Source organism: Peromyscus leucopus, chromosome 8b, assembly GCF_004664715.2.
Source record: "Peromyscus leucopus breed LL Stock chromosome 8b, UCI_PerLeu_2.1, whole genome shotgun sequence".
Classification (NCBI taxonomy): Eukaryota; Metazoa; Chordata; class Mammalia; order Rodentia; family Cricetidae; genus Peromyscus; species Peromyscus leucopus.
This window is the reverse complement of record NC_051086.1, coordinates 57,815,855-57,843,239: the sequence shown is the minus strand read 5'-3', so window position 1 is coordinate 57,843,239 and position 27,385 is coordinate 57,815,855. Positions and strand designations below refer to the sequence as shown.

The 27,385-nt window shown below is 50.4% G+C and overlaps 1 protein-coding gene across 1 annotated transcript; it reads right to left on the bottom strand.

Annotated features, from left to right (window-relative positions):
* Positions 1-928: 928 nt before the first annotated feature.
* On the bottom strand, positions 929-26,115 carry Ccdc92b (coiled-coil domain containing 92B). Its single transcript, XM_028866710.2, has 4 exons — positions 25,910-26,115; positions 12,584-12,736; positions 7,549-7,596; positions 929-4,426 (listed from the first exon to the last, which is right to left on the bottom strand). The coding sequence occupies exons 2-4, from the start codon at positions 12,711-12,713 to the stop codon at positions 3,813-3,815; spliced, it is 792 nt and encodes a 263-aa protein (XP_028722543.1). The 5' UTR covers positions 12,714-12,736; positions 25,910-26,115; the 3' UTR covers positions 929-3,812.
* Between the last annotated feature and the right edge of the window lie 1,270 nt (positions 26,116-27,385).

Here is a 27,385-nt window from a genome sequence, read left to right as displayed (position 1 = left end):
TTTCATGTTCAGGATGCAGAGCTTCTTCTAGCTGGCCACAACATAGACGTACATTGCAAGTGTGGTACGGGATGTGCTGAACTCTTGAATCTGTGCTCATAGGATGACTCCCATTAGCAGAGGATGAGAAAGGGCTTGTCTCTACAATGCTGGACTTCCTGCACTTCTATCAGATGGAGAACAACACGGGTGGCCAAACAGGCCAAGACCTTGGGCTTCTTTCTAGACCAGAACAATGAACAATTCTAGGCATGGGATCCTTCCAACCTATCCCTCTCTAGGCTGCTCAGAAATCTCTCATCCAAGATCTCATTCATTCCATGTTAATTCAGGTTGGGGGTGCATGGAGAGGCTGGCAGGCCTTGGCAAAGGGACAGGTCACTTCAGCAAGCACCTTACGCCCTGAAGAGCATTTTTTGTTTTGTTTTGTTTTGGTTTTGGTTTTTTGAGACAGAGTTTCTCTGTGTAGCTTTGCACCTTTCCGGGATCTTGCTCTGTAGACCAGGCTGGCCTCAAACTCACAGAGATCCGCCTGCCTCTGCCTCCTGAGTGTTGGGATTAAAGGTGTGGGCCACCACCGCCTGGCTTTGTTTTTTTTTTTTTTTGTTTTGTTGTTGTTTTTTGAGACAGGGTTTCTCTGTGTAGCTTTGGAGCCTGTCCTGGGAATCACTCTGTAGACATGGCTGACCTCCAACTCACAGAGATATGCCTGCCCCTGCCTCCCGAGTGCTGGGATTAAAGGTGTGCACCACTACCACCCAGCTAAAGAGCATATTTGTGTGTTTCTGTGATGCTATCAGGCATCTGGTTCACTCTACCCACTTATTTCCAAGCTATTGCCTCCCTCACATCTGCAGCTCCCTACTCTACCTTTGCTGGAACAGAGGTAGGTAAGCAACAGCATTTTCAGCAAGAGAACAGACTTACATGTTTTTCCAAACATTTTATTAAGAATAAGGCATATGATAGTCACCCCTAAAGCACAGGGCTCTATTCTGTAGGTGAGTGAATACACTCTGAAAAGCATTGGATTAAAAAGCGCAGCCAACAGAGAATTTGGAGCAGGATCTGTCTGCCCTGCATGTCTCCCATTCGAGGCTGGCACATCACTGTGAAAGGGTGCTTAGGAGACCCCTGGCCTATGCTCTGGAGATGCTCCAGACCACCTTTCCATCTTCATCCAGGACAACTCTATCCTGCTGCTCGTATAGGAATGAGCTGCCTCATCTTGGCTGGTTCCCCCAAAAGAACAGGTTGCCTTGGCAAAGACACAGGGACAAGGGGTATAGAGGCTCACACTGCATTGCTCACTCATTCCTGGACGGCTTCTAGATCGCTGGACTCCCATGGAGCTCTTCCTTCTGGGTCTGTCTGTACTTACATTGTGCAGGAGCCCTCTCCCCTATGGGTGTCCACATGAACCATCTCGGTCTCCCAATGGGGACGTGTACAGCAAAGCAGAGAGATGGACTGGTCTTCCCCTTCTTGGCTACTGGGTCATTCCTGGGTCGTGGCTGGTAATTTTCCTTTGACCAGGTGGATTCCTAGAGTCAGGTCCAGGAAGGAAGGGGTGGAAGCTAAGGGGAAGGCCTGTCCCAGACCAGAAAGCTGAGGGAGTCCTTGCCTATAAACCGCTGAAGGGAACCTTCCATTATTTCCAGAAGAGGAAGGGGGAAGGGCTATTCTGTTAACACTGCAATCCTGTATCTGCCTAGGCCTCCTTATCACTCCCTCGCTGCTGCTGGAAGAGTTGCATTATTACCTTCCCCCACCCCAAGGTCATGACAGGGAGTCAGAGGCCCTCAGACCCTTTCATCTGGGAGATCTTCAAGCACCCCATGAACAAGTATCATTATCTCTGGCTGTTGGAAGAGGAGCAGGATTTGGAAGGCGTTAGTTGACAGGGTCACTTGAGGAAAGACAGGCAGGTTACTGTCGGATCCCTGGGGATGGGGCGTGATGGAACCAGCTGAACCTCCTGGGTGCCCAGAAGGGAAAAGGAAGAATGCTATTGCTATAGTTTCAAGGGAAGCTAGTCGGGGCAGCTATGGCTTTTAGTGGATGGATGGATGAGAAAGGGCTCTTCTAGAAAAATCAGCAAAGTCACCCTGTTCACCCCAAAAGTATGGTTGGAGGAGATGCAGGTCTGTGTAGGCACCCAGAGAAAGCGGCCTTTCCCCTCCCACTGCCCTCTGGGCACCTCCAAGGGAACAGAGTGAGTCCCTCACACAGGCAGGTTCCAGGTGGGGAGGGTGGCAGGAGAGGGCAGAGTCACACAAAACCAGGAGGGGGCAAGCGGTACAGGTATTGCCACTGGAGTGAAGGCAGCAGGTGGGGCCCTAGTAGGGACCCCAGGATTCTACTTCCGCCATCCAACCCCCAGGAGCTAGGCAGCTCAGCTCAGTGGCCTCAGCTGTCCTTCAGGGAGGGGGAAGCGGGGAGGGGTCTGTGCTCAGGATCAGGTTGGCATGTGCTCACTGCCTTCTGCTTCAGGACAAACTCCTGCTTCCTCTTACGGAGTGGAGGGCATGAGCCAAGAGTTCTTTGTCTTCCTGGCGGCCATGACCGGAGAAGTCTGTCAGCTACTGAGACTGACTGTGCTCACCACCTCAAGACCTTGGGAGGCAGACACAAGGTGGTGCCTTAGCCAGGGCCTGCTAGGGGCCCAGGGTCTGAGTGAACAGTGGCATTCCTGCCCAGCAGCCCCAGGGAAGATCTCACAGGCACTTAGGACCCCATGCAGGTCAGACCAAGAGAGATGAGTGGGGCTCTGGGGCGGGGCCTAGGATGAGCTGAACCAGCAAGGAGACAGTGCCAACATTCTGCTCTCCACTTGCCACTCCCAACTGAGAGGGAGAGAGAGCATAGGACCACCCCACCACCAGCAGGTTTTGCAGGTTTAGGGGCCTTTCCAGGGGCAGGCACCACCGACGACTAGTCTCCACTTTCTTCCCCAGCAAAATCGAATTTCTATGACTAGCGGCCACTTCCAAAAAGCCAGGCCCTCCTTCCTGCCTCTGGATGCAGCCAGCTGCTTGGGAAGCTGGGCAAGATTAGCACCTATAACAGGACTGGGAGGCCTCTGAGGCGGCCGGCCGCAGGAACGGGAAGGGCGAATGACCCTTCCGTCCTCGCCAAAATTTGAGCCCCAGCTTGTCTATCTCCTGCACCCCTGCATGGGAAAAACCAAGCAGTTCCTCTTCCATGACCCGCTCCAAGGGTCTATGCTTACTGTTTTCTGCAAGTCAATTGCCACCAGGAACCCAGCGGCTCTGAGAGGACTTCTAAAATAGATTATAAAGTGTTCCGTGCTCACCTTCAAGGACTTATCAGTGGGGTGGGCGGGGCGGGGAGTAGCTACTTCCGAGTACAAGAGTTAGCTCCTAAAACTTGCCTCTCCCAAGCAAAAGGCTGGGCAGGGCTGGGAGTGGAGGAGAGAAAGCAGGAAAGGGGAGCTTGCAGGCTTAGCAGTGCCAAGTGCCACCGTGTTCCTTCCTGTAGGCAGACCCAGCCTTCTCCCGCCCTTCAAGGGATTGTCAGCTCTCCCGGGACAGACAAGACCCCGCCTCTCCCCATCCCAGGGGCTGGGTGGAACCCAGATTAGGGTTATTACTGCCAGTCCACCACAAAAAAAGGTGCGATCCTTTGGCGCTCCCTCTCCGAAGGGGGCAGCTCATCTCGGGGGAAACACACAGGCGGGGGCAGCTCTAGTGGGTGGCGGAGCTGGGGCGGATCTGCGGACTGGACTCCGCCCCATCCCTGATCCCGCCCTGCAGGGCCTGCCTTCCCGGTCTCCACTGCTTGCCCCGCGCCTACTCAGGATCCCCTCGGGCGCTGGGCGTGGCGTCAGGGCTCTCCAAGGGCCCCGGGTGCGGGCCGCATTGGTCAGGGAGCTCCTGGTGTGACACGGGGTGCGGGGCGTCTTGGTCTCGCAGCTCCTGGCGTAGCAAAGGGCGCGGGCCGCGGGCACTGGGCCGGGGCGGCCTCCTCGGGTATAGGAAGAGCGCGGGGTCCGGCATGGGATCGGCGTCGTCCCAGGTCGCCCAGTCCCGGCCCGACCCCTTGGCGGCCGCCTCAGGAGGTCGGCGGGCCCGTTGTGCGCGTCGGCGGGGCCGGGGCTCGGCGGCAGCGGCGCCGGAGCGCGGGGCCTGCAGTCTCTGGCGCGCGGCGTGCAGCTGGCAGGAGAGGTAGGCGGCCGCCTCGGTGTGCTTCTGCAGCTCGGTGCCCAGCACGGTGGCGCGGTGGCTGCGGCGCCGCAGCTCCTCCAGAAAGCGGCGCTCCTCCGAGCGCAGGCTGCAGCGCAGCGCAGACACCAGCGCCTCCCGCTGCGCCACCTCCTGCCGCAGCTCCGCGTTGGCCGCCGCTCGCGCCTCCAGTTGCGACTCTAGCGCGCGGCACTTCTTCTCCAGCTCCCGGGACGCCTCTTCTGTAAAGAAGGGAGAATAAGGGAGCGATGATGGCCCCAAGGGCGTGAAACATAACTCAGCTGGCTCAGCGGCCACCCTCCCCCGCCCCCAATACCCCGGCTCTTCCGCTTCAAATTCCAGCCACAGGGACCGGAGCCCTGAACTACCCTGAACTACCCTCGGCGTCTAATTCTTCGGCTTAAACTCAAAACTCTTCCTAATTGATCGTTCGTTTGTAAGCAATCTGTTGGGCCTTGAGTCTCCGGGCCGTGTTCTCGTGAAACATACAGCACAGTACAGTAAATAACCACAAATGTCAGTGTGACATGTGTCAGAAAGACAAATTAATGCTCTGATTCTAAGGGGATGTGATGCCTTCGGGGGAGGAGAGGCTCCAGGCTCGAGAGGGTGAAGCAGGAGAGGCTCCAGAGCTAGGGAGAGCTCCTCCCACGGAGAAGGGTACTCCTGGACCGGGAACAGCTTGTGCGCTTGCCAAAGCCCCGTGACAGGAAGCCATGTTAAGAGCAGGGGCTGAGAAGCTGTGGGCGTGTGCAGGAGGTGGTGTTGGGTGTTCTTCATGGAGCACACATCCCATTTGTGAGTTCCTTTTGCTGACTGGTCTAGTTTTTGCCATTGCCTTTACAGCAGGAGTTAACCATAGATACACATCAGAACAATGCAAAGAGCTTCAACATACGCTGTAAAAGGGAATGGGTTCCTTACAGAGCAGTGGCCCGAGCTCTGGTGACCCCAAAAGGCCTTTCGGAGGAAAGCTAGTAGTGGTGAAGGTGTCTGAAGGCATGAAACTCCTTGTCTAGTGTCAGGGATGAGTGAGTGTCCCCTCTCTCCAAGCACAGACGTGTTCAAAAGTGCCATAGGAACATGTGGACACAGTTGGCTCAAGCCCAAGAGTTCCCTTGTGTCCTAGCTGATCTTCCCGAAGGGATCTACTGGGCTGTAACAGTTGAGCTTAAAAGTTTCCAGACTTCTTTGCTCTTGTGAGTTTTTGATGCATAAGAACTGTAACACATCAGTACGGCAGGGGGTCAATTATTTTGTTTTTTCTTTCCTTTCTTTACCCAGATCCCACCCTAACAATGGTCTTACCATGTAGCACTGGCTGGCCTGGAGCTCACAGAAATCCTCCTGCCTTTGCCTGGCAAGTGCTAGGACTAAAGGTGTGCACCACCATGTCCAGGTTTCTGTCAATTCTTTTTTTTTTTTCTGTCCCAAGACAGGGTTTCTCTGTGTAGCCCTGGCTGTCCTGGAACTCACTCTGTAGCCCAGGCTGGCCTCAAACTTACAAAGATCCATCTGCCTCTGCCTCCCACATGCTAGGATTAAAAGTCATGCCACCACTGCTTATTTTTTGTTTGTTTGTTTTGTTTTTCTTCTGTTAACTTTTTAAAAATTAATTAATTAATTTTTATCTTATGTGCATTGGTCTTTTGCCTGCATGTATGGCTGTATGAGGGTGTTGAGTCCCCTAGAACTGAAGTTACAGACAGTTGGGAATTGAACCCAGATCCTCTGGAAGTGCAGCCAGTGCTCTTAACCGCTGAGCCTTCTCTCTAGTCCCTTTTGTCAATTCTTTTTTTTTTTTTTTTAAATATTTATTTATTATGTATACAGTGTTCTGTCTGCATGTGTCCCTGCAGGCCAGAAGAGGGCACCAGATCTCATTACAGATGGTTGTGAGCCACCATGTGGTTGCTGGGAATTGAACTCAGGACCTTTGGAAGAACAGTCTGTGCTCTTAACCACTGAGCCATCTCTCCAGCCCCCCTTTTGTCAATTCTTAAGAATTCTTCTGGCAGCCAGGCAGTGGTGGTGCACGCCTGTAATCCCAGCACTCGGGAGGCAGAGGCAGGTGGATCTCTGTGAGTTCGAGGCCAGCCTGGTCTACAGAGCTAGTCCAGGACAGGCTCCAAAGCTACAGAGAAACCCTGTCTCGAAACACCCCCCCCCAAAAAAAAAATCAAAGAATTCTTCTGGCACCGGCCTGGTGGTTTATGATTGTAATATCAGCACTTGGGATGTTAAGGCTGGAGGATAACCACAAACTCGAAGCTAACCTGTCTACATAGTGAGTTCTAGGTCATTTGGGACTACAGAATGAGGCAGTATCTCAACACAGAACAGTCTCCAGGGGTCACTGTGTAGTCTAGACTGGTCTTGAATCTGATATATCATGGCAAAGAAACTGGCTGAAGACCAAGGTACTTCTGCCTCTTGATGGTACCACCAGAATCCTCCTCTGACCCTGCCAGACATAGGGAGGTAACCAGACCAGCCAGCTCCAGGCCACCCAGCCTTCCTCTCTTTCCTACACCAGGTCTTCCTTGTTTTTGGTTTTTCGAGACAGGGTTTCTCTGTGTAGCAGAGATCTGCCTGCCTGTGCCTCCCAAGTGCTGGGATTAAAGGTGTGCACCACCACCACCGCCCCGCCCTACATTAGGTCTTGACATGGTCTTGTCACTCAGTCCTGGGGGGCTTCTGGTACAGCACCCGTTTTTTAGGATCTCCTATAGCCCCCAGAAGTATTAGAACTTGTTATGTAGACCAGGCTATCCTAGAACTTACAGATCTGCCTGCCTCTGCTTCCCAAGTGCTGGGGTTAAAGATGTGTGCCACCATGCTCTGCCCAAATGAGACTTAAAAAAACTTTACTTTTAAATTTTCATTGTGGCATTCATTTCATGTGTGTGTGCATGTGTGCAGTGTGTGCATGTGTTTGTATATACCACTGTGGGGGGGGGCAGGGGTCTGTGTTGGGCATCTTCCTTTTATGCTCTTGGAGGTAGAGGCAGAGGCTGAGGAGTTCAAGGCCAACCTTGACTACGTAGTGAATCAGAGGCCAGCTTCTGCTACATGAGAGCGTATCTCAAAAAAGCAAAATCTGGTCCAACGAGATGGCTCAGCAGGTGAAGGTGCTTGCTGTCAGACCTGATGACCTGAGTTTGATCCCTGGAACCCAAGTGGTAGAAGTAGAGAGCTGACTGACTCCCAACAGTTCTCACACTTCCACGTGTGTGCGCCCCATCCCCATCATAATATACAAAACATTTAAAAAACAAGTGGTGAAACTCCATCTTCTGGGCTCCATGCACCTCCCACCAGAACTTGGAGCTGTTTCTCTTACCTTGCTGGTGAGACTGGACCTCTCTCATCTCCAGGTCATGGGTCAGTTCTGGGGAAGAGAGAATAGAGTGGTTTGGGTGTGCACAAGCAGGCGTGTGTTTCAGGAAATCACAACCCAGTTAGTGGAAGGAGAGTCCACAGACACCGTCTACACCACCCCCTACAGCTACTTTACTTCCCAGCCAGGGCAAGAGTCATGCTGAAGGTATAGCCTGGGCCTGGGGATTCCAAGCCCAGAGCGCTTTCGAGCAAAAGCTTTGTACCTAGGCTTGGGGACAGAGACTTTCCGTGTGGGCGGAAGAGCCTAGCTTGTTTAGGGGATGAGGGGGTGTTTGTCTTCTCCTAAGGGGCGACTCTTGCTATACAGGGTCTTGACCCACACAAGCTTAGTTGATTGATGAATGCTGCAGTGCCCAGAGACGCTTAGGGAGTAACAGAAATGGGCAGACGTTATTTGCCAAGCTGAACACGTGACACTAATTTCATAGCCAGTATCGTACCTGTATTACTGTCTGGAGATCCCTGCTGTTTCCTAAACCCCATTTAACCACTAGGCAAGGAGAAGGGCTTAAGGAGGACGGCGCCACCTAGTGGTGGAAGATGCACCAGGCTTTGGTTGGCGTTGAAAGGGGAGGGACTCCTCAGGGGCACCCAAGCTAGGAAATGCCATCATCAAGGTCACTGGTATAGGAACAAGTTCTTCCTGAGTGCTGGTGGCCCAGCCACACCTCATCTCTGCTTACTTTTCTTTTTTTATTTTTTGGCTTTTTGAGACAGGGTTTCTCTATGTAACAGTCCTGGCTGTCCTGGAACTCACTCTGTAGACCAGGCTGGCCTCGAACTCAGAGATCCACCTGCCTCAGCCTCCCGAGTGCTGGGATTAAAGGCGTGCACCTGGCTCTGTTTATTTTTCTCATACTCATTTTTTTTTTTTGTTTGTTTGTTTGGTGCCCCCAATGCTCATCTCTCAGGGCAACTGTTGATCACTATTTTCAGCCCCACTTCCTGTCCCTCAACTCCCAGAGCTCAGAACAGGGAGGGATCAGGGTGTACAACTCAGTGACACAGAAACAGTGTTCCTGGCTCTGGGTTCTAATCCGACAGGACTGGAGGTAGTTTGCTGGGAAAAGGGCAGGAGCCATAGGGTCTACTTGGGAGCACCTGCTTATACCTTCAGGGGTCAAGTTTAGAGCCCACAGACAGTGGCACATCTCGGACTACTGCCCAGCAGTACCTGCACAGGCCGGCCTGTGACCTTTGTATGCTCGTCTTCTCCCCTCAAAATGCTCTGAGGGCCCAGGGGCTTTGCTAGAAGTGCCTTCTCTCCGGGGAAGCCACTTGTTGCCAGGACACAGAGAGAGCTCTGAGGACCTTAGCTATGACCGGAGCCTGAACCTCTTCCCTGGGGCCACTAGGAGGCCTCCGATGCCTCCATCCCTAGGTCTCTTAGGGACCAAACTTCTCCCCTCCTCCAAGGCCTATGAAATGGCCTAAGGGACCTTGGCTCTGCCACTAACTTCTCAAGGGCTGATTTCTTTCAACCATTAACCACAGGACTGGGAGATGAGACAGAATCCCATCTGCCCCACCCTCCCCACCTTCCCACCCTCCCACCCTCCCACTCCCCCACCCCCCCCCAGTCTCTCTCTCTCTCTCTCTTTTGAGATAGGATTTCACTATATTAGTCTTGGCTGTTCTGGAACTCACTAAGTAGTCCGGTCTAGCCTTGAATGCACTGAGATCCCTCTGCCTTTGCCTTCTGAGTGCTGAGATTAAAGGCTGGGTGGTGGCGGTGGCTTCGGTAGTGGCACACACCTTTAGTCCCAGCACTCGGGAGGCAGAGGCAGGCGGATCTCTGTGAGTTTGAAGCCAGCCTGGGCTACAGGGTGAGTTCCAGGAAAGGCGCAAAACTACACAGAGAAACCCTGTCTCAAAAAACCAAAAAACAAAGTGTGTGCCACCATGCCAGGCTTTCCCATCTTTCTCTATCCATCTTCTGATGAGAATTCTTGTAGGTTATGTAAGCATTCTATGAAATCAGTACATGGTAGGACCCTGGACCAGTAAGGATACTTCTCTGACCCCTAGTTTTTTTCATTTGGAAAATGGGAACTAAACAGCACTTCTCTTACAAGGGGCTGGTGCCAGGATGCAATGGGAAAAAACAGGATTTAGCTTAGGGCTTGGCCAGCACTTAAGGCTCAGGGGCACTTGTCATTATCCATCCTATTCCATCAGCCCAGAACTTACTTCTACTTCCAAGCCCCATGTTCTTCATCTCCACCTGGCTTGCCAGGCAACCTGCCCTTCTGGTTCCCCCTCAGACTCCTTCCTCTATTCCCTCTGCTTTCTCTGCACCCTCACTGGAAGGAGGGCTTGATCCAGTCATCTCCTCCTAGAGTAGCAGTTCCAGACAAGTCCAGAGTTATTTTTATCTCCTTAATCAATAACCAGGAGGCTCCAAGCCCAGGCTCACCTGAGAGCCAGAGGGGGCTAGAGGGCCATCTAATCCTGCCTGTCATGTTGTCATGGGAACTATCCTGTGTCCAGAGCGGAAGGACCTAGGTCCCCAGAATTAGGGAAAAACAAGAAGAAATGAGAGGATCTGCAGTAAGATTTTTGAGTCTCCTGTTTGCCTCTGATACTGTCCTTGTGATGAAAAAGTGGCCTCTGGGGCCATCCTGTCACTGGGGAGATAGATGGCCAGGAACCTAGCTTGGATCTGTGTATGCCAAGAGGCCGAATCAAGACTGCTCACATTCTGTTAATGTGAGGGAGGAGCTGAGTTGTTCACTCGAGCCTTCTGGCCTCAGTTTCCCCCTCTGGGCAACAGAGAGGTAGAAAACATTCAGAAAACTGCACAGCTGCTAGTTTTAATCCTGGCTGTGACACTAACATATATTTTGATTTTCTCTCTTTCTGGGTCTTGGTTTATCATTTTCACAATAAAGAAATTGGAGCCTGGTGGTGGTAGGCACACCTTTAATCCAGCACTAGTGAGGCGCAGGCAGGAGGATCTCTGTGGATTTGAAGCCAGCCTGATCTACATATTGAGCTCTAAGACAGCCAGGGCTACACAGTGAGGAGGAGGAGGAGGAAGAGGAGGAGGAGGGAATAATAAATAGATAAACAGGAAATTGGGATCTCCTAACTGAGATATCCTTTGAGCTATCGGCACAACAGCCTGCATCGGAAGAGCTGAGTGTGGTGGCTTATACTTAGAATCCCAGCATTTTTGAGGCAGAAAGATTAGAAGTTCAAGATCATCCTAGGCTACTTAAAGAGTTCAAGGACAGCCTGAACTATATGAAACCTTGTATCAACAAACACACATAAAGCCTACACTTGGGAGATACATGAGTACTTGGGTGCTGGGGAACAATCTTTTTGTACACTGCAATATGTACTACTTTCATTGGCTAATAAGAAGCTGATTGCCTAATAGCCTGGCAGGAAGAGATTGATCTCTTGAGAGCCAGACTAGGAGAATTCTGGGAAGAGGAAGAGAGGAGTCACCAGGAGCTTCGGAGGGATAGGACATGCTGGAGGACAGGTGAAGCCACAAGCCACAGAATGTAAACTAATAGAAATGGGTTAATTTAAGTTGTAAGAACTAGCTAGTAATAAGCCTGAGCTATTGGCCAAGCATTTATAAGTAATATAAGCCTCAGTGTGGTCATTTGGAAGCGGCTTCTGGGATGGGAAAACTCCGCCTACACTTGAGTCACACATTCTTCGCCTCTGAGAGGCCTGGGAAATTGAGGCTGTGGATCCAAGAGCAGAAGCCAGGCCTGGAATTTCCATTCATTCTTTGCCCGCCTCTTCTCTGCTCACAAAGATAATCAACTGTCAGGCTTTTTCCTTCAAGCTGTTTCCTACTAACTCTTCACCTCTCCCTAGAACCTTCCCATCAGCCCCACCACACATATCCAGCCTCCCTCTGCCACAGTTCACTGTCTCTGCTGTAAGGTCAGCATCCAGTTGCTCCAAACCATTCACTGGTTCTCATTTTCTATTGTCCAAGAAGACAAGCCAAACTCACAGCTCTCCCTGTATTTGTCAGGGTCTCCAGGATCTGCCTCTAACTGGACTTCTCAGTCTCCTCTTCTTTCTTCGTAATTTATTTATTTAGAGACAGACAGGAACTTGCTCTGTAGATCAGGCTGGCCTCAAACTCAGAGATCCACCTGCCTCTGTCTCCCGAGTGCTGAGACTAAAGGTGTGCACCACCTCAGTCTGGCTTCTCACGGTCTCTTCTAAGCACAGCTTTATCCTACTTCCTGGCCTTTGCCATGCTGACCCCTTTGTCTGGTGGTTTCTTCACTTCTTTCCCTATCATCTGTCAGTATGTCTGCATACTACTCAGCCTCCGGGGAGATGATATGCTCCTTCTTAGGATGGAGGCACTAGGGCTCCATCATCTTGCTCAGACTGGATTATCATCCTGAACTCCTCTTTGCCCTTTTACTTTCTGATGTGTGTTTATTTTTCTGTGTGTGATGCTGGATGCTGAGTCCGTAACTCCAGGCCTTGGGTCTATGCTGGGCGAGTGCTCCAACACCGAGCAACACTCCAAGCCCTCTGCTCTGTCTCACCATTATTCACTGGTACTTGCGTTTTCCCGAAGGATGACAGGTGCCCAATGAACAGTGACTGAAAAGGACAGGAATCCCCCACAACTGGTTCTTGGAAGCCCGACCCACCACCTCAGTAGGGTCCTCAGCCTTAAACATTTAGGTGTGGGGAAGCAGGGGAGGGTGAGGGACGGGGTCTCTTGTAGCCCACACTGGCCTAGAACTTACCATACAGCTGAGACCTAACTCTTACTTCCCCCATGCCAGGATTACAGTCATGTACTGTCGCATCCAGCTCATCCCCAGAACTCACTCCACCATGTCCTTCTCATCCAGAAAGAGACCTGGCAGAACTGGTGTTAGGCTCACAGGAACTCAAGGAGGGCACCCCACCAGAGAAACTGATGGTGGTGACTGGCCCCTACTCACTGCAGCCCCCCCCCAGGTGAGTGCTAGCCTCACCTGAGCAGCGTTTCTGCAGCCTCAGGATCTCCAGGTGCAGGTCTCGAAGCAGGGCCATCTGCTCCTTTTTCAGGAAGCTGATGTGGCGTTGCACGCTCTGGATCTGATGCTCCAGGGACACGGTATCCATGGCAACCCAGGCCTGGGCCCCACCTGGGTGGAAGACAAGGTGATACCAACATCTTCAGAGGCATTTGTCTTGTCCCACCTCAGATCCCTTGTGATATCCGTCATGCTGGGTCCTCTTGTCTCCAGGGAGAGGATTCCTCCACCCTTAGTGCCCTCTACTACCTTTCTCCAAGGCTGAGTGAGCATGTCCTCAGGGAGATTATTATTCCCATTTAACAGCCCAAGAAACCGAGGCCCAGGGGTGCCCTGGCTTCGCTTTCCTGCCTCTTCTGCTCCCCAGACAGGCAAACAAGTGGGGAAGAAGTTGGCAAAGACAGGCAGATGATTTGGGGTCTAGCCTTCATTAGATGTGTTACTTGTGACCTGTTCGCTCCCCTCTGAGGTCTCAGCTTTCTATATGTAAAATAAGGGAGCTCACAACTATGTTCACAGCAGCATTATTCATAATAGCCAGAACTTGGGAACAACCTAGATGCACCTCAACTGGAGAATGGATAAAGAAAATGTACATTTACATAATGGAGTATACTCAGCTGTAAAAAACAAAGACACTAGGAACTTTGCAGGCAAATGGATGGAACTAGAAAAAAAATCATCCTGAGTGAGGTGCCCAGACCCAGAAAGACAAACATGGTATGTACTCACTCCTAAGTGGATATTAGCTGTAAAGTAAGGATAATCAGGCTACAATCCACAGCCGCAGAGAGCCTAGGTAACAAGGAGGGCCCAAAGAACGGACACATGGATTTTCCTGGGAAGGGGGAACAGAAGAGATCTCCTGGGTGGGCTGGGGGTGGGTGACCATGGGAACTTGTGGGGTCAGGTTGGGTGGTTGGGGAGAGACAGAGCGGGAGAGTAATGAAAGATGTCTTTTTTTTTTTTTTTTTTTTTCGGAGACAGGGTTTCTGTGTAGTTGTGCTTTTCTGGAATCATTGGTAGCCAGGCTGCTCGAACTCACAGAGATCCCTGCTCTGCCTCCAAGTGCTGGGATTAAGGCGTGAGCACATGCGGCAAGAGATGTCTTGATAGGGGGCCATGTCAGGGTTAGGGAGAAACCTGGTGCCAGGGAAACTCCCAGGAATCTACAAGGATGACCCCAGCTAAGACTCTAACAATAGTGGAGAGGGTGCCTGGACTGACCATCTCCCGTAATCAGACTGGTGACTACCTAATTGTCATCAGAGAGCTTTCATCCAGTAACTAAAGTAAACAAATGCAGAGATCCACAGTCAAGCACTGGGCTGAGCTCCTGGATCCTGTTGCAGACAGGGAGCAGGACTGTCGAGCAGGGGGCAGGGTGGTGGTGGTGGAGGAGTCAAGGGAACCCACAGAAACACCTGACCTGGGCTCACGGGAGCTCACAGACTCTGGACTGACAGCTACGGAGCCTGAATGGGACTGACCTAGTGTCTACACATGTGTGACAGTTGTGTAGTTTGGTCTATTTGTGGGACTCCTAGCAGTGGGATCAGGGCCTGTTCCTAACACTTGAGCTGGCTTTTGGGAACCTATTCCCCATGCTGGGTTGCCTCGCCCAGCCTCAATACAAAGGGAGGAGCTTAGTCCTACCTCAACTTGATATGCCACGCTTTGTTGACACCCATGAGAGGCCTGCCCCTTTCTGAACAGAAACAGAAGAGGAGTGGATGATGGCGGGGTGGGGGTAAGAAGGGAGCGGGGGGGGGGTGGAACAGGAAGGAAAGGAAGAAGGGGGAACTGTGGTCAGGATGCAAAATAAAATGGAAAAAAAATATAATTAATAATTTAAAAAAAAGGGGAGCTGGGTGATGAACCCTGAAATCTGTTCCAGTTATGACTCCCACATACATCTCAGGCTCCTTCAAATCACAGGGGAGAGAGGGTCCTGATAGGTAGTGCAGGCTAGCCTCGAACTCTCCACATTCCCGTCTCTGACTTTGGAGCGCTTCAGTGACGGGTGTGCATGGTGTGCCTGGCTCATAGGAGGGAGGGAGAAGCTGAGTTGCTCAGTCTCGTGTCTCTACGGGCTGAAAGCAGGAGGGGGGGTGTGTCACTCTAGAGACTGCGCAGAATGGGAGCCAGGATCAGAAGACCCACACCGGGGGATCCCATGGAAACATGGGGACAGAGAAGCAGGCACCTGGGTCCTACTCATGGCCAGGCTCGTAGCCCCTCTCTCCGCCTTGCTCTCTCTTCCAGTGACTCCTCCATGGCGGCCAGATTGTTGGAAAAGCAAACAAAATCGGAGGCAAGCGCTCTGGGGCCCAGGACCTGGAACCTATGTCTTCTCTGCCAGCCACCTCCTAAGCTACTTGTTTATTTTGGGTAAGAGAACTTACTTTATGCTGCCCAGGCTAGCTATGAACTCTTAGGTTCAAATGATCCTCCTGCCTCAGCTTTCTGAGTAGCGGAGACTACAGGCATGGGCCGTTATATATGGCCCTCCCCAAAATTTTGTGGGGTTTGTTTTTTGGTTTTTTTTTTTTATGTGCTGAGCTGGGGATTTCACCCAGCACCATGCACATGCTAGGCAAGCACTATACTATGAAATTACATCACAACTCCCTCTTTCTAAACTTTTTATTTCCAAGACAGGGTCTCACTATGTAGCTCTGGCTGTCCTGGGACTCACTATGTAGACCAGGCTGGCCTCAAACTCAGAGACGCTCCTGCCTCTGCCTCCTGAGTGCTGGAATTAAAGCATGAGACACCATTTTGGGCTCTCCTTAAACTTCTAAAAGACCTGACTCCACCTACTCTGGGGATTGTCTAGGATAATGAGAGAGGAAGGTCATGAGGTGAGATGGACAGCTCTTCATCTGTAAGGCCACTCCAAGCAGGTCCACCCGAGAGCTTCACTTCCATAGGCTCCCGTCTGGGCCCTCTTCCCTATCACCCCGGCCCCACTAACCCCACCCCGCAGCTTTTTTATGTCAGCATGGGATGGCCCTTCGGCCTAGGGAGAGCACTGGATGCTTACTGGCCATCTGTATGTTCAAGAAATGCCACCTTATGCCACTTGGGCCACCCACTCCCCAGGCAGCAGTGTAGACTCCTCCGAACTTACTGACACTGAAGTGATCAGACATCTCCCGTGCTCAGAGGCGGGGCCACACCTACTTCTCCAGCCAGCCCTCTGCCTGCTTGTTTTTGACCCAGGGTCCCCTAGAGTTGCTTTGGTTTTTCAGGTGGGGTCTTGTTGTCTTACACTGAGAGACCTCACACTTGTGAGCTCACCATGCGAGCGATCCTCCCACCTCAGCCTCCCAGGCAGCTGGGAGTACAGGTGTGCGCCTAGTTTCTTCAACTCAAAGAAGGTACCCCGTGTCTACACTGGGGACAGCCCCGAGTTTGAATCCTAGCTCTTTCAGTTACCTTCTGTGTCGACCTGAGCACAAAAGTTAACCTCTGGGAGACATTATTTTCCTGATGTAATAGGGAGATTAAAAAGGACTGGAGAGGGCTGGAGAGATGGCTCAGCAGTTAAGAGCACTGACTGCTTTTCCAGAAGACCTGGGTTCAATTCCCAGCACCCACATGGCAGCTCACAGCTGTTTGTAATTCCAGTTCTAGGGGACCTGACACCCTCAACACAGATATACAGACAGAACACCAATGAACATAAAATAAAAATAAAATTAAAAAAAGACACTACAAAAAAAAAAATAAAATAAAAAAATAAAAAGGACTGGAGAGATGGTTCAGTGGTTAAAAGCATTGGTTGCTCTTCCAGGACACCTGGATTTGTTTCCCAGCACCCAGGATACAGCTCACAACCATCTGCAACTCCAGTATCAGGGGATCTGATGCCCTCTTCTCGCTTCCAGCCATATATACAGGCAAAGCACTCACATAAATTTTTGTTGTTGTTGTTGTTTTTTTTTTTTTTTTTTTTTTTTTTTTTTTTTTTTTTTTTTTTTTTTTTTTTTTTTTTTGTTGTTGTTGTTGTTTTTCTTTGAGAAAAGGTTTCTCTGTGTAACAGTTCTGGCTGTCCTGGAACTCATTTCTGTAGATCAGGCTGGCCTCAAACTCACAGATCCACCTGCCTCTGCCTCCCAAGTGCTGGGATTAAAGGCGTGCACCACCACCACCCTACTCCATAAAATAAAAATTTTAAAAATTTTCAGTAGAGCCAGGTGGTAGTGGTACATGCCTCTAATCTCAGTACTCTGGAGTCAGGGCAGGAGGATTTCTGTGAGTTCGAGGCAGTCTGGTCTACAAAGTGAGTTTCATGATAGCCAGAGCTGTTACATAGAGAAACCCTGTCTTGAAAACAAAACCAACCAATCAAACAAACAAACCAAAAAGATAAAAGTTCTTAGTACAGATAACTTAGTACAGTAACTCAGTATATACTTTTTTTCCCTTTCTCTGTTCATTTCTGTGAACAGGCTGTCTTACCTTGATCTACTATTTCATCCATTCATCCATCCACCTATTCATCCTTCCATTCATCTATTTATGTCTACTCTTGCTGAAGCACAGGACACAGTAATAACAACAAAGCCCCTGCAATCATAAGATCAGAGAAGGAAGAAGAAAATCTATCAATCAACCAGTCAAACAAATGAGATTAAGTATGTTACTACAATCTGTGAATGCTGTGGATCCAGGTGCTGGGATCAGGCATGACCTTGTACATGTAGGCAGGCACTATCGACCCCTGAGCTGCATCCCTAGCCCCACAAGACCTTCTTTAGGTTTGGGATCAAGGAAAGACTGTTTAAGTGATTTTTTTTAGGCTGAACTTTTTTTGTGACAGGAAAGAGCTTACATGTATGCCCCAAGTTTCCTAGCCTCTTGTGTTACATGCCATCTTGTATTAGCCCATCCCTCCTCTTGAGTGACGTGGGACTATGCAGGTGATGGAGTTGCACTCAGTGATTAACTCACATCAAAGGTGAGGGGTGCCAGGTGAGGTGGCACTCACCTGTGGTCCCAGCTACTGGGGTGACTGAAGTGGATCACGTGTGTTTCTGAGTTCTAGATGAGCCTGGGCACATAGGAAGAGCCCATCTCAAAGACCAAAGAAGGAGGGAGAGGAAAGTATGGGGAAATATGGCTAACAGGGAGGTAAATATGATCAAATATACATGGAAGAAAATGTCATCATGAAATCTCCATTTTGTATTATTAATATGTGCTTAAAGATGGCAGGAGAAACCTCAACAGGACAAAAACAACAAAAAATAAGATGAAAGCGTTTGCAGATGTAATTCCAGTTCCCATTCAACTGACTTTGAATTCATTAAAATTATGAATATGAAGAGGAGCCATTCTAATGAACTCAGAATGGAAACCCCAGTTAAAACCCACCAGACTCCTGATCTTTAGACACAGTGAGTTACTAACTTCATTTATTCTTTAGAGAACTATTTTTTTTTGCATTCATTTGTGTGTTTGTGCATGTGCACATGCCATGGTATGTGAGTGGAGGTCAGGGGACAGTTGTGGGAGTTAGTTTTCCTCTCCCTCTCTTGGTTCTGGGATGGAATTCACGCTGGCAGGCTTGGCCACAAATCCCTTAACCTGGTGAGCCACCTTGCCAGTCTGACATTTTTCATTTATGATGATGATTGTTATTACTGGTTTTGAGGGTCTTGCTATATCCCTGACAGGCTTCGTGTGCTCTATGTAGCTCAGACCAGCCACAAACTCATGGCAATCCTCCTGTCTCAGCTTCCTGAGTGCTGGGATTATAGGCATGAGGCCCCATACCCTGATTGATCCATCTATCTATGTATCTACCTACCTACATTCCTATCAATCTACCTATTTACCTATCTACCTATCTGTCTATCTATCTATCTATCTATCTATCTATCTATCTATCTATCTATCTATCACCTATCTATCTATCTATCTATCTATCTATCTATCTATCTATCTCTATATCTATCTATCTATCTATCTATCTATCTATCTATCTATCTATCTATCTATCTGTCTAATTAGCAGTGCTAGAACACAAAATCTAGGAGTCATGCATGCTGGGCGAGTACTCTACCAACTAAGCTACATCCTCAGGCCCTCATGATTTACAGTGTGTGTCTGTGTGTTCATGAGTGCATTTGTGTATGGGTACAGGTGTACATCTGCTCACGTGGGGGGGGGCAGAGGTCAACCTCCAGCATTGTTCCTCAGGCACCATACACCTTTTGAAGACAGGGTCTCTCAGTAGCTTGGGGCTCACTGATTAGGTAAGGCTGTCTGGTCACTGAGCCTGAGGGACCTGTGTGTCTACATCCAGCACTGGGATGACAAGCATGTGTTGGATACACTGGTTCTAGGGATTACATTCAGGTCCTTAGACTGAGCTATCTTCTCAGCTCTGACATGCAGATTTTTCAAAAATTAATTATGAGCCGGGCATGGTGGCATATGCCTTTAATCCCAGCATTTGGGAGGCAGAGGCAGGCCTCTGAGTTCGAGGCCAGCCTGGTCTACAGAGCAAGTTTCAGGACAGCCAGAACTATAAAGAGAAACCCTGTCTTAAAAAACAACAACAAGGGGTTGGGGATTTAGCTCAGTGGTAGAGCGCTTGCCTAGCAAGCTCAAGGCCCTGGATTCGGTCCTCAGCTCCGGAAAAAAATGTATTTCAAATAAAATATTTAAAAAAAAAAACAACAAAAACAAATTAACTCATTCATTTTTTTTTTTTTTTGTTTCTTTGGATAGGATCTCTCTACATAGCCCTATCTATCCTGGAACTCACTCACTATATAGACTAGGTTGACTCCAAACTCACAGAGATCCACTTGCCTCTGCCTCCTGAGTGGTGCTGGGATTAAAAGTCTGAAATGCAGTTAAAAAAAAAATTAGGTGTTTTTTGTTTTTTTAGAATTTCATACATGAGTGCTGTATTTACACCTTTTCCACCTCTCACTACAAACAAACAAACAAAAACTTACTGAGACCATTTAGTATTGCTCTTCCGTGTTTAGGACTGATCAGATCACTTGGGATTGGAGAATTTATCGGGGGGGGGGGGGCGCCATCACTAGAGATCGATTCTCAGCAGCCATCAATTGTCTGTGGCTGTTCATCTGGGGGTAGGTTCTTGAAGTTTTTTTTAAAGAAAATCACTCTGGTTGAGAGCGGCAGCACATGCCTATATTCACAGCATTTAGGAGTCTGAGGTAGGCCGGGCGGTGGTGGCGCACGCCTTTAATCCAGCATTGGAGGCAGAGGCAGGCGGATCTCTGTGAGTTCGAGGCCAGCCTGGGCTACAAGTGAGTTCCAGGAAAGGCGCAAAGCTACATAGAGAAACCCTGTCTCGAAAAACCAAAAAAAAAAAAAAAAAAAAAAAAAAAAAAAGGAGTCTGAGGTAGGAGCATCTTGAGTTGATTGCCAGCCTGTGCTAAACAGCACAATTATCCCAAATCATCATTTGGCATTATCTCCCTAGTCTGAGCCACCAACTTCCCTCTGGTCCCATTACAGTGCTCTGAGACCTGGCTTCTTGCTTCCACCCTGCCCACTATTCTTCCCTCAGGAGCCAACTCCCCTTTAGCAAACCTATCTCCCTGTCCTTATCTCAAAACTCTCCAATGCCTCCCGTTACATCAAATCCCAAATTCTTTCTTTTTGAAAAAGATTTATTTTTAATTATGTGTATATGCATGTGTCTCTGTGCATGTGTGAGTGCAGATGCCTGTGGAGTCCAGAAGAGGCTGCCGGATGCCCTGCAGCTGGAGTAACAGGCAGTTGTGAGCTGTCAGATATGGGTACTAGGAACTAAACTTGGCATGCACTTTTACGGCTGGGACATCTCTCTGGCATCCTTGTTTTGTTTTTTTTCCAAGACAAGATTTCTCTGTGTAGCCCTGGAACTCGAATTGTAGACCAGGCAAGCCTCAAACTCAGAGATCTGCCTGCCTCTGCCTCCGGAGTGCTGGTATTAACGGTGTGGGCCACCACCACCGAGATTTTTTTTAATTGCATTAATTTACTTGTTATACGTGCCGCATCATGCATGAGGAGGTCAGAGGACAACTTGCTGGATGCTGATTCTGTCCTTCCACCACGAGGGGCCCAGGGCTTGATCTCAGGTTCTCAGTGCCTGCACCTGCAGAGCTCTCTCACTGGCCTGCTCTCCTTTTCTTGTTTTTAAGCCAGGGTCTTGCTTTGTAGCCCAGGCCGGCCTCAAACTGTGATCTTCCTGCTTCTGCTCATGCAGTGCTGGGATGGTAGGTGTGCACCACCACACTGGGCAAAACCCAAGTCCTAACCAAGCTGTACAATCTGCCGCTGGTTTTCTTTGCTGCTCTCGTCTCCTGTTCCCACACGGATGGCCTCATTGCTGCTCTAAGCATACTCGCCTGGGGTTCTCTGTATGAACTGTCTTCTCTGCCAGGAGTAACTTTTACCAGACTCACCTCAAGGCTCATTCCCTCCCTCCCATCATCCATTCAAATGTTGCTTCCTCGGGGCCTTTCTCTGATCACCCCCAAAATAAAAGGGCTCTCCTGCCAGTCACTCTCCACCCCCTTCCTCTGCACTCTTCTTTCACGAGGCTCCTGGCACACGGGTGTGCGGAGAGTTTGTTTACTGTCTGTTTCCCTCACCAGACTGTCAGCAACAGAAGACAGTCTTTTGTTTCTGCCCAGTTCCCCAGTGCCTAGTACAGTATGTAGCAGACAGGAGTCACTCGGCAAATGCCTGCAGAACGGATGAGTGGATGGATCTGGGGGAGTTCGTAGACTGATGGCAGGGCAGATTCACTAGATCAAGACAGACGCTATCAGATTTGACATCCCCAAGGGTCCTCAAAGAAGGAGAAATAGATGTCAGGTGGACACCTAATACCCTGGGGCCTGATGTAGGGGAACCAGATGAGTTGTAGGCCTGTGAAACTGTATGTCTGTACCGGGAGGAAAGGGTTTGTGTGTACCTTAAGGAGTGCCCAAACACACATGTGTCAATGTCTGTGATTCTGAGGCCTCACACACGCTCTATCATGGAACAACATCTTAAGTTCCAGCTGTGTTTCTCAATCTCTTACATCTGTGTGGGTGCTGTGTGCATATCTGAAGGATGAAGGTGTGTGGGCCTGCCCTAGGAGAAAGAGAAATGTCTATGAAGGGTGAAAGTCCTTCCCACACAGCCCTGGAGCCTGGACCCTGGCCATAGGAGAAGCTGAGCCAACCAGCTGTTTCTGCTCTTTCCCGGATGGGCTCGACCATTCGCTTCCAACTAGGCAGGCTGCTCTTTCTTCTTAGGGCAGAAATTTGGGTCACACATGATTTTGGCAAGTTTTCATTCTTAAGACATTACTGTGTGGATTGTTTGGGAAGGGGGAAGGGGAAGTGGGGCAGTGGGAACTAGGAGCAGCCGGAACTCTATGAGGCTGAGGAATCCCGGCGCGTCAGAAGGCCTGAGGCAGACAAATGGCAGGTTGTCACAACACACATGCAGTCCTAGAACCACTGGGCATCGGAAGCTGTGTCCTAGATGTGGTTTAGCCAGGCGCGGCAGCTGCAGGGCTGTTACTGCCAGCTCTCCCTGGTCCCAGAGGCTGAGTCGCGCATCCTTTTCCTCTGTCCATGGTCCTGGCCATTGCAAGGTCTGCCTTGATTCTCTACCCCTGGTACTCCTAGTTCTTTCCTATGTTAGTTTTGTAGCTTGATAGGGGGACAAAAAAGTCCATTAACAACAACAAATCACCAAATGGCTGGAAAGATGGCTCAGTGGGTAGAGGGGCCTGTGACCAGGTTTGTCGAAATGAGTACAAGACCTGGGATCAGCGTGGCAGGAGAGAACCCACTCCCACAAGTTGTTCATTGATGTCCACATGCATGTCATCGCATGCACACACACGTACCCTGAACACAAATTAAATACAACAAGCCTGGCAGTGGTGGCGCATGCCTTTAATCCCAGCACTTGGGAGGCAGAGGCAGGCGGATCTTTGTGAGTTCGAGGCCAGCCTGGTCTAGAGAGTGAGATCCAGGAAAGGCTAAACAGAGAAACCCTGTCTTGAGAAACAAAAAAACAAAAAACAAAAAACAAAAAAATTAAATACAACAAAAATGTAGTCTTTAAAAAAAAACTCACCCAGAATTAAAAAAGGACCTGTGGCACAAAGTTTATAGTTAATTCCAAATACTGTTGACACACATCTCATGGGTCTGAAAGGTACAAATATCTCTTCCTTTTGGAAAGGTTGGTAGAAAAGGCTCTGATCCTCAAGACCTCAACCATCAGCCAAGCAGCTGGCACAGGAACCTGCTGGTCCTGGCACAATTCTGATTTAAAAAAAATAGAATTATATTTATTTATTTATTTGTGCATGTGGCAAGCTCCTGCACACCAGAGCATGCATGTGGAAATCAAACGACAACCTGAGGGAATCAGTTCATGCAGTCTACTATGTGGGTCCCAGGAGTGGAACTCAGCTCATCAGGCTTGGCAGCAAGCGCCCTTACCTGCGAAGCCATCTTACTGTCCCGACCAATTCTGTCTCTCTGAGGCCTGGCCTCCTGACTCTGGTGAGTAACTTAGGCCCTGCCAGTCTCTGGGTCTCCATTTCCCTTCCCATCTGCCCACAACTGACACAGGCATAGGGAACTTAGTCCTCTCTTCTCCTCAGTTCTTACAGTTATTTGGGTCGAACGTACCCTAGGAAGCAAAGAATCATGGTACTCTAGACTTGAGTCATCTCAGCCAACGGATTTCACTTTTTGCTCTGTAGGGCTCTAGAACTCAGCCACCTGAGGGGAGTTCATACTCCAGAGGGTAGGGTTGATGGCTTTTCTCTTCTCTCTTCTCTGTTTGCTCAGCGTCTTCTTATATAGACCAGGCTGGCCTCCAACTCACAGAGATCCGCTTATCTCTGCCTCCCAAGTGCTGGGATTAAAAGCATGTATGTGTCACCATACCTGGTGGGTTGGTGGCTTTGCTTTTAATGATCTTTTACTTTGAGAAAAGGTATTTCATTGTCCATGTGTGCACACATGTATGGTGTGTATGTGTGTGAGTGCAGGGGCCCTCATGCCACAGTGAACATGTAGAGGTCAAAGGTCCACTTTTGGGGGTTGGTTCTCTCCTTCCACGCTGGGATCTGGGATTAAACTCAGACTGTCATCTGAGTTTATATCCTGAGCCATCTCTCCAGCCCCCATTAGTGATCTTTTCTAGGGTAAACTTTCGCATAAGAAAAGGTGTCTGTTAACCAAAAGTTTGAAACTGGGGCCGGAGAGATTAAGAGCACTGGCTGCTTTTTCAGAGGTCCTGAGTTCAATTCCCAGCACCCATACCACGGCTCACAACCACTTGTAATGGGATCTGCTGCCCCCTTCTGGTGTGCAGTGAAGGTGTACATGCAGGCAGAACACTGTATACATAAATAAATTTTATGTGAAATTATTTTTATTACTTACTTACTTTACTATTACTATTATTGCTGTTGATGAAATGCTCTCACGCTGTAGTCCAGGATAGACTGGAATGCACTATGTAATCCTGGCTGGCCTCCGACTGAGGGCAATTTTCCTGCCTCAGCATCCTTAATGCTAGGATTGCAGGCATATACCACCATATGTGGGTAAGTTCGCAGTTTCCCTAAGATGTTTAAATCCCTCCTGGCCCCCACCTTTCAGCCTGCTCTATGGCCCCCTCCAGTTCTTTTCGGCCTCGCCCTTCCTTCAAGCCAGCCTAGCAGCTTGGAGCCTCCTGCTTCAGATCACAGGGAGTTCTCAGTGCGCCTTGCCTCATGCTTTGACTGATGGTCTTGTCCCGGTTTCAATTTCGTTCTTAATGCTTCTTTTCTCTTTGGGCCTGAAAACATCTGTCTGGTCAACAAATATCTCTGTACCATTCTTAATGTTCTTTAAGAATGCATGGCACCTTGATTCTAGGGGAAGGCTAAACTTATTGTTGTTGTTCTTATAGCCGAAGCAGATCTATGAGCTGGGAGAGGCAGAGTAATGAACGAGTAAATAAAGGAATCCATATGTTCGAGTTCTTTATTTTTCTTAGTCATTATTCCTCTTCACCCTCTGACTCAGAGCCCCAGGGCAAGAGGAGAGCAGATCCCAGAAGCCTTCTCAAGCCCAGGCCTGAAGGCACAGGCAGCGACACTAACTCACACACGGCTCGGCACCATTGCCAGCATTTGACACACGAACTTATCGTACCCTACACTGGCGGTCCTATTCGTACATCCACTCCAGGGATGAAGAAACAGGACCTCGGAGAGGCAGAGCCCTTTGCCTGGTATACACAACTATAGCGTGTAGATGCTCACTCTGGAACTCAGAGCCTCTCACAAGGCAACCACACTTTACCTCTGCAGGCTAAACTCTTGCTCTCAAGATAAATTCTCCCTGTAGCCATGGCTATCCCCTCGATTTCTACACCCCACCCAGTTTCTGTCTCCTGAAATCTGATCTCTCCTTGTGTCTTGTCTTCTTCCCGGCTGTTTGGACTCTGGGAATCCCTTGCAAGAAACAAACCACACAGCCAATAGTGGAGCAGAGAGAATGAATTGAATCTTACTGGGAATCACCAGGGCAAGTAAGTACACGTATTAAAAAATAATTACTCTGCCACCCCCACTAAGTCCTTGGCTCTCCTGAGGACGAGTCTGGAACCAAGATTTGGCCTTTGACAAATGTCTGGGACTCTGTCTGCAAGGTGGAGGCTGGTGGCGGTGCCACATTCTCCAGGGACCTGTGATCCTCCTCACTCCCGAGTCCCTCCTCCCAAACAACCCTCAACTCTGGCTCCTCGCTCCACTTAAGATCCCACAACCCCAACCTCATCATTGCTGAGGATTCAGGTACGTAGGAATGGGGTGTCGGGAAAAAATGAACCCCCCTTTCACTTGATGTTCTGCAGTTTGTGCCTCGAATTTGACTCCAGAGTCGGCTGGGGCGCTCGCGGGGGAGGGGGTTTGAGGGATATGGATGGATACCACCGAGCATAGGAAGAGCAGGACCAGCCAGGACACGAAGAGCAGGCAGAACGGCGCGAGTGGCGGGAGGCGGGAGGCGGTGGTGCGGACTGCTTTGGACTCCCCGCTAGCACCGGGAAGGGCCAGGGTCTAGCGGCGGAGGACAACTTCTGCCAGCAGCCCGCGTCCTGCCCGCCTCCCGCGCGCTGCGGTGCCCGGCCCCGCGCAGCCCTCCCGGTGGAACCTGAGCTCTGGCGCTCCCTTCATCACCCCGGCTACCCGGCCAGCGCCCACCCTCGACGACCACCGCCCGGCCTCCTCACCTGCGGACCCGAGGGAGCCGGCGGGCCGGGCCCGGGCCTCGCTGGGTCTCGGGAAAGATCTTCCCCCGCGCTAGCTGCGCTCAGGGATCTGCAGAGCGCGGCCCGGCTGCGGCGCCATCAGCTGCTGCGAGGCTGTGGGGCGCGGGGGCCGGGGCTCCGGGGGGCTCCGGGGTGCAGAAGCGGGGGGCCCGGGGCGGGCTCCGGGCGTAAACACCCAGCAACGTGACCGGAACTGGCGAACGAGCTGGAGGGGGCGGGGGCGGGAGAGATAAGGGGAAGGGAGGGACCTGGGGCGCGCGGGGAGGGGCCGTGGGCGGGGCGGGGGGAGGGAGGCTGGCGGCTGGGGCGGGGGAGGGGGAACCCCGGGACCACGGGGGAGCCCCGGGAGCCGGACCTCCGCACCCTGCGGGCAGCCGAATCCTCTGAGCAGCCCTGGCTGGGAGCTGAGGGGGAACCGGACACCGCAGGCGACTAGGCGAACCGGGACTCGGCGACTGATCAGCACCGCGGACAGCGCCCAGGCCCGCAGGCCGGGATCCGCTCCGCCCCTCTAGGAGAGGCAGCCTCCCAGGAAAGGGATAGGATACCCTCGAGCTGCTAGCGGGCGAATCTGGAAATCTGCTCCTGGGCTAGGCGGCAGCAAGGCTGTGCTAGACCTCTCACTAGTTTTGTGACCTTGGGTGAGTCACCTCACCTCGTTTATGATAGTACCCAGAACCAAGAGAAGATCCTTTATAAACTCTAAAGTCCCTGAAATGTGTCAGGAGTTGATGTTGAGCCGTTTTTTGTTTTGTTTTGTTTTTCGGTAAATAGGTTTCTAGAGTTACTCTGCTCACCTTATAGTTCTGGCTCCATTAGCATCTTTTTCTTCCCTAGGCCGATGATGGTGTATGGAGTGCACCTTTGGGTGGTTTCGAGAATTAAATGGGTTAATACCCGTACAAGGCTTACTACAGGGGTGAGGGATCATTAGACATCTGTATGCACGATGGTGGATGGCAAGAAATCAGGTGCTCTGAGTGAGAGGCAGGTGGCTCCAAGCTCCCAGTGGCAACTCATTTCCATCACTACCTTGTCACGCTGAAGCTGGTGGTTTCAGGGACTTGGACCAAAAGACTGATTTGGATTTCCTCACTCCATTGCAAGCCAAATATTTGCTTGAGCCAAATTTCCAGAAGGCCTTAAGTTTTGTTTTTTTTGGGGGGTGGGTGGGGGAGGGAGGGCAAAGTCTCACTATGTAGCTCTAGCTGGGCTGGAACTTTCTTGCTTTGTAGACCACGTTGGCCTTGAACTCACATAGATGCTCATGCCTCTGCTTCCTGAGCTATGCACCACCATGCCCAGATTTCTTCTTTTCCTCTTATTCCTCTTCCTTCCGCTTTCTCTTCCTCCTCCTCCTCCTCTTACTTCTCTTCCTCCTTCATCCTTTTTTCAGGGTTTCTCTGTGTAGCCCTGGCTGTCCTGGAATTCACTGTG

Bases quoted from the DNA above. Each gene is read 5' to 3' on its own strand.
- Ccdc92b (XM_028866710.2), bottom strand. From the start codon at position 12,713: ATGGATACCGTGTCCCTGGAGCATCAGATCCAGAGCGTGCAACGCCAC. The intron at 7,597-12,583 runs GTGAGGCTAGCA...TCTCTTCCCCAG, and splicing joins GCTGCAGAAACGCTGCTCAG to AACTGACCCATGACCTGGAG. The intron at 4,427-7,548 runs GTAAGAGAAACA...CCTTCTTTACAG, and splicing joins GGTCCAGTCTCACCAGCAAG to AAGAGGCGTCCCGGGAGCTG.